This window comes from Lolium rigidum, chromosome 1, assembly GCF_022539505.1.
Source record: "Lolium rigidum isolate FL_2022 chromosome 1, APGP_CSIRO_Lrig_0.1, whole genome shotgun sequence".
Classification (NCBI taxonomy): domain Eukaryota; kingdom Viridiplantae; phylum Streptophyta; class Magnoliopsida; order Poales; family Poaceae; genus Lolium; species Lolium rigidum.
In genome coordinates this window covers 60,995,270-61,006,497 of record NC_061508.1, presented here as the reverse complement: position 1 = coordinate 61,006,497, position 11,228 = coordinate 60,995,270, and the positions used below count along the sequence as shown (strand labels likewise).

The 11,228-nt window shown below is 45.2% G+C and overlaps 1 protein-coding gene across 1 annotated transcript; it reads left to right on the top strand.

The window, feature by feature from the left end:
* Positions 1–4,610: 4,610 nt before the first annotated feature.
* Positions 4,611–6,130, top strand: LOC124708651 (benzyl alcohol O-benzoyltransferase-like). The gene is made up of 2 exons (XM_047240328.1): positions 4,611–5,093; positions 5,249–6,130. Exons 1-2 carry the CDS (start codon positions 4,611–4,613, stop codon positions 6,128–6,130), a joined length of 1,365 nt encoding a protein of 454 aa, XP_047096284.1.
* The last annotated feature ends 5,098 nt before the right edge of the window (positions 6,131–11,228 follow it).

The following is an 11,228-nucleotide window of genomic DNA, read 5'->3' as shown; positions in this document are numbered from 1 at the left end:
ATCTCGGGCCGTATTTTCATTATTTTCAAAAACTGAATTTACCGGTGCCCATCGATATTTTTTGCTTCGAGAAAAAAAACCTGGAACTGGAACCCTACGAAAAATTTGATAACCTGTTAGACACGCTCGAACTATCTGGCCCGTCACTCGTTGGTGCAAGAAAATACAATCCCACAACCTGCTGTTTTGGGTCGACATAAGACGAGACGTACGTGCATTTCATCAGAATTGCGACATCATGTTTTGTGCTAGTAGTGTTTGAAGGAAAGCTGATTTTCTCATTTCAATGTCTAAACGTCCTGAATATTCTTTCTTCAATGTAATGCCAAAGCAACGCCATGTCTGACATAATAGTGCAACGAACTACATTCACATTTGTTTCATCCGAGTTTAGACGATCTCCATTCCGTTGAATATATTTGTTGGTAGTAAACCTTATGACCACAATCCAACAAGTGAAGTGTATATCTGGTAAATTAGAAAGACACAAATTTGACAATTCGTTTTCTACTTTGAAGCCTGATATTTATATATCATGCACCCTATTTCAGCCTTAGCAACTGTGCGCACTTGTCTACCCGACACCTGGCGCCATGATCAAAATTTTATGTATAGTCACTCTATCGCCTAGTAGTTGCTTCTCATCGCCAGTTTTGGAGAGAAGACTTCAGGCCTAAAACACCACGCTTGAAAACAACAAGCAGAACTGTCCAAATAGCATGAAGCTTTTCCACCCCACTATTACGGATTTCCATGGAAAATTGCTGTGAAAATCAGCTTGTCTCCTTCACTTGCCACAACTCTCTATACTGTTAGAAAATCTAGCACATTCAGGCCATCTTCCAGCTATATCCCGAAGTCTTCTTGTAGCCTGAGGATTGTATGATGGCCCTGGATATAGCTGGTTCTTCTGAATGTGCTCCTGCCACTTCGTGTCGTTCTTCAGAAAATCCCAAGATGAGCATCAAATGCTGTAAGAATAATAGTAGAAATCGAATCAACTAATTCTGATCTAAACTTTCTCTGTTGATTTATGTCTTGCACGAATACAATCCACCTTCACGAAGTACATGTAGATTTTCAAAGAAAGAAACGTGTCCTCGCATCATTGTGTCAATGCGGATCCAAAACGTACCGAGCTGCATTATGTACTGTGGTACTTTGATTAAAGCATTGTCATCTGCCGTAGCAGTTAGTCCCTCTGATTGTTAACACTTTGAAACATGGAAGCAAGATCGATGAGGATGAGAAATCAAATCACGGTGCCCACCGCGCCCGACACAGGTTGGCCCTGTCCACGGCAGGATGAAGAGGGAGATACCCGATGGAAATACACGCCACTGTAGTCAGTCGAAGCAGGACGCCGACGACTTCATCCTTGACGAAGCAGGGCTGCGCCGTTCTGGTATGACGGCGTCAACGGTCACAGCTGTTTACTCGTTGTCGCACGTCATGACGAGCCGTCGGCAGCGTGGCAACGTCGTCCTCTTGCAGAGTTGCAGCTCCCATCCTTCCTCGTCGTGTCGATATCCATGGCTAGCCCGACGAAGCTACTCGATTGGCAAGGCGGTGTACGAGAGATTTTAGGCGTCACAGTAGGATGGTTAGTTATTTGTGGACAGGCTCGATCGCGCTGGACCAGGACTCCGCTGAGGGTTGGCTTGCAGCATACGACGAACAAGGTTTAGACGTCGGGTTCGAGCCGGACTCTGGTACTTGTCTGGCCTGCACCATACCATAACAAAGGAAAGCGTAGATGCGGAAGAAGTCACCTACCGTTTTTTTATGTACGAAGCTCAGGAAAACCTTTCGCGAACAGAAACCGATCGATATGGTTTATTTGACGTACGAAAGGATTTTCTCACGTACGACCACCACCGATCCCCGTTTAATAGTAAAGATAGAGAGAGATATTCAAAATCTCCGTCATTAATATATATACTTAATAAAGTTCCCGTGTTATCTCTCATATGTTGTACGGATGTGTCAAACATGACTATAATGTTACGTAACTATTAATCTCTAGCTAAATCACAGCCGTAAGTTTTAGATCTAACTATCAAAATAATATAATTAAGATTGTGTGGCTTAACGTGGTGGATTTCTTAGAAATCCGTATATTGCTTTTACTATGGTAGAAACAGTGTCTGCGTTATAATATATTTGAGTACTGGTATACCGTCAAAAATAACACTCGAGAATTATCAAACATATTTTCACATTCATTCAAAATTTGTCAAAATTCTTTAAATTTAAGAAAATTATATAAATACATGTATTTTCGTTTGGCAGTATTTTTATCGGTGGTAACATAAAAACCATGTGTAGGCATATTTATTTTTATCTTTACCGCACATGCATAGGTAGTCTCCGATACACAATTCAAAGAAAATAACTACATGTGTTATCTTCATTGAACTAATCTTTATTTCTGAGATAGCTCATGTGTTGTTTTTCCGTTGGAACAGACATGTAGCTCCTGTCTTGTAGATAGGTAGGTTGTATTTTTTTAATATAGAACTAAGTAATAAATAGAGTTGGCCTAACTGAACGTACAACATCAATACTTCTTTGTGATCTCCAGACAATGGACGGCAGACTATCGGACTTCCTCTTTTCGGTAGGTATGTTATTTGATCGTGTTTGTTATGCGTTGACACATATTCCATATATAGATAGATATTTTCAATCTCCATCATTAATATATATACTAAATAAAGCTCACGTGTTATACCTCACATGTTACACGGACGTGTCAAACACAACTATAATGTTATGTAACTATTAATCTCTAGTTAAATAAGGGCCGTAAATTTTCGATCTAACCATCAAAATAATTAAGACTGTGTGGCTTAACATGGTGGCTTCATTAGACATTTGTAGTATATAATATATATAGATAATAGACGATGTGGCCATTGGACAAATGACCTGATTTTTTTTTTGAGAACACAGTACAATGCAGACGCTCACAAACACGCACGTACAGACACCCCTATGAACGCACGCACGCACACCCTACCCCTATGAGCACCTCCGAGGGACTGTGCCGGCATATCTTGAGGTTGACGAAGTCACCACTGGCGCCTCGCTGTTGACGGGCACGTCACCTACCACTGAAAGCATAGCGCCGGTTAAATCCTGGAATAATCCAGGTAAATGCAAACACCCATGCCAAGTCTAGGACTTGAACCTGGGTGGGCTGGCTCCACCACAAGGAACCTAACCACCAGAGCCAAGCTCTGTTTGCAACAAATGACCTGATTATTTATACAAATTATGAATACAGAAGAAAATTAACAAAAAAAAGCATAAGTAACACCCAACTCCATAGTTTTTTAGATTATTTTCAGATTTCCCTATTTAGAATTTTGTAATTATTAATAAGTTCCATAAGTTTATTTATTTCTTTTGGTCGTTTTCATTGTTGACGCCTCTACTCCCTTAATTGTTCATAACGATTATGTGTGAAATTGTCGCCATGTCATTATCAACTCTGCTTTTACGTGAGCATGGAATCAAATATAGGATATTTTGATTTGATAGGGCTGCCAATGTTTGGAAAAAAAGGATATTTGACTCCAGGCTCCAAAAATCACAATTTTTTTATAAAAAAACAAAATTCTACCTTTTAAGTTATGAAAGACCTGGAAAATTACATAGGAATCTGCATCTTTGCGAGTTTTAATGACGAGTTACATCTTGATGTGAGCAACAACAAAAAATCATGAAACTTCATAGTGAATAGTGCATTTGCTAGGAAATCATGGCATATCGGAATTTACGGGTACATCGACTACCACAATTAAAAAGATAATTTGCAAAGGTCCTATAATCGTGATATATCTTGTTATAGAGAAACATGGATCAACACGCCGGTTTCATTGCATTGAGATAAAACAAATGATATCTAGAAAAGGGAAATGCCAATGATATCTTTGAAAGGAGAAAACCCAATGGTTCCCTGCACACTAAAAGCAGCGGTGATATTGCGCAGTCCACCACATGCAAAGGATGTACGTTTTACTAGTCGAGCGAAGATTTGATGCAGCCAAGTACCAGTGCTTTCGGTTTTTAAAATATTAAAAAAAATTATTTCTGTGTTTTTAAAAAATTATAAAATTTATTTCATGAATATATACATATGCCCTGGATACTCATGCAGGAAATTGTATTGCATTTTGAGCTACATGAAAAAAAAATAGTTGTATATAGAGATAGTTTTTGTCATAATTTTTTCTTTTTTATATAGTTCATAGTACAACATATTTTCCTCCAAAATTCGGGCGCTTCTTCCAATGGATGGATCGATTCGAGGCTGGATGGAATTTCCAGCTGGCTGCCCGCTTACAATCTCACATTGATTTACTATAAATACACGTGCAGAACTGTGGAAGCCAACAGTGATAATACTGTAGTAGTTGTTGCTTCCGACTTGCTCCGAGACCATCCTAGGTATGCTCAGCTACGGGGCTAGAGTCTGGCGAACGAGGGCAGCTGCCCGGGCTCTGCCCAGCATCCTGCACAAAAATTATAGCATGAAGGAGCAACGATCTCCATGGATAAACCCATGCCGTCCTCGTCAACTCAGCTCAGATGGCTCTACTCACATGCTAACTCCGCCGGTGGATATGCTGAAGCACGCGAAGGAGCGGGTATACACGCCGACGCTGGCCTACGCCGTGCGCCGGCGTGATCCGGAGCTCATCCGCCCGGCTGCCCATACGCCCCGGGAGACCAAGCGTCTGTCAGATATTGACAACCAGGAGGACTTGCGCACGCACGTGTCCTTGGCGCTCTTTTACCGTGGCGGACAGAACGGCGTCGACCCGGCCGGCCTCATCCGACGTGCGCTCGGCGAGGCGCTGGTGCAATACTACCCGTTGGCCGGTCGGCTCAGGGAGGTTGAGGGTCAGAAGCTGGTGGTCGACTGCAACGGCGAGGGGGTTCTCTTCGTGGAGGCCGACGGTGACGTGCGGTTGGTAGAGCTGGAGGCTGTCGGGCTCAGGCCGCCGTTCCCTTGCTGGGACCAGCTGCTCTTCGACGTGCAGGGATCCAGCGGCGTGATTGACTGTCCCTTGCTGCATATCCAGGTAAAACATTAGTATTTCAAATTTAGTGGGGACAATTGGGATTTTTCTATAATATATCATGAAATAACAATTGAAGTTATTAAGTAAACTGAAATAAATATTTCAGTATTCCATGGGTCCATAATCTAACCAACAATTGGCTACGAGATGACCAGGTAACGCGTCTGCTGTGCGGCAGCTTCGTATTCGCTCTCCGCTTCAACCACGTCATCTGTGACGGAATTGGCATTGCCCAGTTCATGAACGCCATCGCCGAGCTCACCCGTGGCCTCCCGTCCCCGACCATCGCACCCGTCTGGTCCCGGGAGCTCCTCAATGCTCGCGACCCGCCTATGCCTTCCTTTACGCACCGCGAGTTCGACCTACTACTTCAGCAGCCTCCGCCAGCCGGCGATATGGTCATACGTTCTTTCACTTTCGGGGCATCAGACCTCGACGCCATCAAGAAAAGCCTCCCTCCACTCCTCCGCGACACGGCCACCACCTTCGAGGCCCTCGCCGCGTTCCTCGGGCGTGCTCGCGCTGCAGCGCTCGAGCTCCCCCTAGGAGGGAATGCTCCGCTAATGATCGTCGTTAACATTAGGGGTGTTGCCGGGACGAACCTGCCTGCGGGGTACTACGGCAACGCGTGTGTTCCCTCCACGGTGTTGGTCGACCCGGCAGTGCTACTTGGCGGCTCACTGGGCGATGCCGTGGCGCTGGTGCGGCGGGCGAAGGCAACGGTGACCTCCGAATACGCTCGTTCCATTATCGATGAGATGGTGCTGCTCGGCCGACGGTTCTTGTGTCCAACAAGCATGTTCGTGCTCTCTGACGCCCGTCATCTCGGGTTCGCCCGTGTGGACTTCGGGTGGGGCGAGCCCGTTTATGCTGGCCCAGCCGACACTGCCTTTGGTGTGAGTAGCTTCATCAGCGGTAAGGATCGCGATGGGGAGGACGCAGTTGTCGTGCCGGTCGTGCTGCCGTGGATGGCAATGGATCGGTTTGCCACTGAGGTGGAGAGGCTGTTAAACCCTGTGAAGCCTCAGTTATCTTAGCTAGGATTGTATTTCGTATTTCCTTCCTTCCGTTTGTTTAACTTTTGGTGGCTGTGTGCGTCATCGTGGTAGATGCGCAACGACAAAGCCCATGTTCACGACCGTGGGATGCCACGATTAGATCGTGGGTTTTGATTCTTGTGTTAACATTTTGTTTTCGATGTTGAATAAAGGAAAATGGCTCCAAGTCTTTCCCTAATAGCACTTCCACATGGAAAACACTCTTATACATAGCGTCATTTTGCTTCCCTTTGCGACGCGTGGACAGATAAAAATGGCTCCAACCAAGTCTTTCGGTAATAGCACTTCCACATGAAAAACACTCTTATACATAGCGTTCTCCTGCTTCCCCGTGCGACGCATGAACAGCTAAAAATGGCTCCGGGTCTTTTGCTAATAGCACTTCCACATGAAACACGCGCTTGTAGCATCCTCCTACTTCCCCGTACAACGGGTGGGCAGATGAAAATGGCTCCCAAGTCTTTCCCTAATATCACTTCCACTTGGTGAGGTATCAATTTAGCCAATGCCTCAATAGCAAATGATCGTATGGAGCATATGTAAGCAAGTGCGTGATGATGCCTTTTTCTGCTTGAGGAGTTTCAGAAAGGTGTCTTTTTGTCCTCAAAAGAAATGAAAAAGATAATGCTTCTTCAACTTCTTCCTATAAGTTGTGGATAATATATTTATGGTAATATCACCAAGTTGTATGCTCTTACAATAATCCCTCCATCCTAGACTCCTAGTTCATAGGACTTGCGTATAGTTATAGATTGTTAATTTGGCTAACACAATATTAGTTGTACCACACAAAAAGTATATCGTTAGAAAGTAGAACATCAAATTTCTAATGATGTATGTTTTATAATATATATCTTGTATTATCAAGGTCAAATTACGATCTAGGGATACGTAAGTCCTATGAACCGGGATGGAGGGAGTATTTTAAATTCATTTGCCCACTTAAATACAGGTTCATGAATTTTGTGCGGAAAAGTTGTGATTGGCTGGAACTAGCGAGAGCTGAGTTTTCTACTTCGATTAGGTGGAACTGAATATACTCTTTCTGTCTATCTTTTCTTTCTTTCTATATTTCAGTTGACAAACCTAATAAAGGTCCTGATGTGAGAAGTTGTGTTTGACCGTGTTTTTGTCAATGTTTTTTCGTCCCCTTAATATTCAGTTATTTATACTGTGTCTTCGTAGGTGCTCTGTATTGTGTTTGTTTTGAACCCTTTTGCTTTAGTGAAAACACACATCACAATAACAACTCATACCACTTAGACCTTACCAATGCAGTACTTTGTCAATTGTCACACATAATACTCGACACTCTAAAAGTCATCAAACATGTACCCATAATACCAACTATGTATGTTAAAAAGGTAGCACCATGGGTGGGGCATGCTGCCATGCCTATGTTTTCTAGTTTATCTTTATTACGAAACATTTTGGGCGAAATCACCCATTATAGATGCAATGGCACACTTAGGCACCTCGTACTACCGGGACAAATTAAGTGGAGTTTACAAGGAATTTTGCACCTAACTGCGCAAGAACATGAGCTACATTGCCATGGCTCCATGTGTCACAAACATTTATCCCAACCCCACAGTAGAACAAGTGTTGTGTATCCCATCGGTTTAACAACCAACCATTAGTTCAGAGACAGGCCTTGCGAAAAATGAGTCACCGAAGACCATGTGTTGCTACAGTGGCACATTAATTAAATCAAAAGAACAGAAATTTAAATGTTTAAATTTTACGTCAATGGAATAAAAAATGACATCGTTTGTACCATGCAATAATGAAAATTATAGAACATGAATTTGAAACATGTAATGGTGCAAATCAGTGACAACTTAGATTGTGTAATAGTGAAAATTGCAATGATGTCAAGGATAACAACAAATTAGGGCTATAGCAAGCGATTAGTTCAAAGTGTCTACACCAAAGTAATAGGCCGTTCTTACATACTCATGATCTGCCACGGTTCCCAGAGTTACTTCGGTTGCCGTCCTGCCGATCGTTCCGCCTGTCGTCGTAACGATCGTCTTGTCGATCGGAATATCCTGCGGCTACCAGGTTTCTGTCATCGTAACTGCGGTCTTTCCTCTTCTTGCGACGATTCCTTCGACCACCCGAATCGTGCTTCGGCTGATCGTCGTCTTCGTCGTCACTGCGTTGCCGTGGCCTTCGTACATTGTCTTCGCCATCAGCCCAGCTGTTGGTGATTTCCATTAACTTGGTTATAGTCTTCGGTGCGCCCAAGTTCCTCTATGTAGGTTTCACGTCGGATGTCATCGCTAAAGGCATCGATTGCTCTGTCGACAGAAACGTCTTCGGCGGCGTTCAGGAGCTTAGTGAATCTCCGGATGTATGCGCGCATCGATTCTTTCGGTTTCTGCTGGCAGTGCCGTAATTCTTCGATCCCAACAGGCCTTTTGTACGTTGCTTGGAAGTTCGTGACGAAAGCGTCCACCAGGTCGTCCCATGACTTGATAGAACCCTTCGGCAGGCCTCTCAGCCAGGCCTGTGCCGAATCTTTCAGGTAAAGCTGCAAGCACTGCATTGCTGCTATCTGATTTCCTTTGTGCAGGATCACGGTTTGTAGGTAATCGTCTATCCATGACCTCGGCTCCTGCTGTCCATCATACTTAGCGGCGTCGGTAGGGGTAGGTTTGATCTTCTTGGGTGGCATCGTCTCACAGATCTTGTAGCTCAAGCAATCAGCTCCCCTCAACTCGTCGTCGTACTCCTGGCTTTCTTCTGAGGCATCGCTGTCGAATTCCTCCCTCGCAGCTCGCCGTCGTCTGGCTTTATCGATTCGGCTCTGGGTAATTTCGTCTCGGGCGTCTCTTGAACGGTGCTTCGAGCCACTGGCTTGGAGTGTAGTTTTTTCCTTCCGTGGAACCAGGTTGTCTCCCAAGATTGCGAGGCTTTCCAGGGCGCCTCGATGAGCTTGAGTCATAGGACCTTCGGGTCGTTGATTGATGAGGTATGCCGCGAGGTTGGCGGTTGCTCCTTCAACGGTTTTTGGCCTTAGGATGCCCGCAGTGTCCGTAGTCATGAAGGATCTGGATAGGTTTGAGGTTATTTCTCTAGCATCATCTTCCGAAAGTCTGGACAACCTCGATCGATGCTTCCCTGCACCTTAGCTGCTTCGGGACGCACTTCCTCGCGAGCTCCTTCGCCGTTCACTGGATTGTTCTGCTGCGAACAGACGTCTTTCAAGGGTGGCCTGCTCATTTGATAGACGCTCCCGATTTTTCTCAAGATGGAGCGGTAGACATTGAGGGTTCCAACCGAAGTACCGGCGGGAAGCGGTGTGTTATTAACTACGGCTGCCCTGGCTGCTGCCCATTCTTCCTCTGCGATGGGGTAATCACTATTATTGTTACTGGCGCTGTTTTCAAAGCTGTGTCGCCGGCTGGAGCGCGGGGTGTGATCTCCACCTCCCCCGTTTCTTGCGTTTCCTGTGTTATTGGCAGCATAGACTTGGTGGTGCGCTGTTTTCCAGGTAACTTCCTTGACAACGCTGTCGACACTGTCCTCTCCCGATGAATACTGAGCACTGCAGATGAACGGTGTGTCACTCGATCCCAACCCATGCCTGGTGTCGCAGTTCAGGCAGTAGTATGAAGTCATCTCTGACGGTATGGGGTTATCGGATCCGACCGACACTGAAGAAGTCGATCGAGGAGTCGATGGCGGGGATGAATTCGTCGAGTCCGTCAGCCCTGCCGAAAGGTCGACTGATGATGACACGGTTGACCTTGCAGCCGATGGGGGCGATTTCCTCACTGATCCGGGGGGCGTATGGTTCCAGCAAGCGAAGGACTCCTTCCGGTTTGACGTTGTAGTGGACGCTCCCGAACGTCATCTCCATATTTCCTTGTAGATCCGAAAAAGTCGGGCGAGAAGAGTCGCTGTGCGGGGTGAACTCATAAGAGCCGAATCGGATCGGACTTCCCAAGATTGGTGATGACGAAGGCGTCGACGAAGCTGTCGACGACATGATTGGATCTGCCGATGACGGATCTTGTGCCAACAGGGTTCCCACAGACGGCGCCAATTGTCGAGGGTACTCCTCGGCAATGCCCTCAGTTTGGGGCTTAGGGTAGATGGAATCCTGTAGGCTGACACGAGACATCGGTTATCAAACAAGCGGGGAGAGCGATTTACCCAGGTTCGGGGCCCTCGATGAGGTAAAACCCTTACGTCCCGCCTGTCTGATCTTGATTATGAAAATATCGGGTTACAATGGGGTGCCGAAGGTTTCGGCTGTGATCTCGTCGAGAGGCTAAGTGCTATGAAACCCTAGCTCTAGACTTCTTGGTGGCTAAAGTTGCTAAGATTGATTGTGTCCCTCGGCAGCCCCTCTCCTGGCCCTTATATAGGGTGCCAGGTCTCAAGAGATCTGTCCGGGTACGACTAGGTTACAAAAGATCCTATTCTAAACTTTCCTTGCTTGATTCGTTTCTTCATCTTGTTCTTCAAGGAATCTTCTTCGGCATCGCCATAGTTGCCCACCTTGCCATCGAGTGTCTTCATGGGCCTCCGGTTGGGCCACACAAGGTAGGGCAATAACAGTTACCCGAAGGGTAATGCCCACGTCATACTGTAATGAGAGTATTGTGACATAATAATTCTAAGGCTTGAAATTCTTCATAAGCTTGCTGTGAGAGAGGAAGGTGAAACATATCCTCCAGATACTCTGTGTGAATTACCTTTTCCACAGTCCAGTCTGTATGTTTGGCAAAAGTTATGAGGTGAGGGAATTTTAGATGAAGACAATTATTTTCCCAAAGATCAGTCCAGAAATTCGCAGTACTCCCATCTCCAATGTTACATCTTGCCATGGATTTGTAAATGTATAGTAATTTTAGATGAGATTTCCACCATAAGGATCCATCCAAATTGATTGTGGGAAGATTGCCATTTGAATAATAAGACTCTGATTAGTTGCACCCAAGGGATATCATGCTTGTTGAAAATTTTGTGAAGATTCTTTAACATGAGAGCCTTATTTCGTACTTCTAGATTGAGGACTCCCAAGCCACGTTGCTCTTTGGGCCTGCATATTTTTTTTCCATGC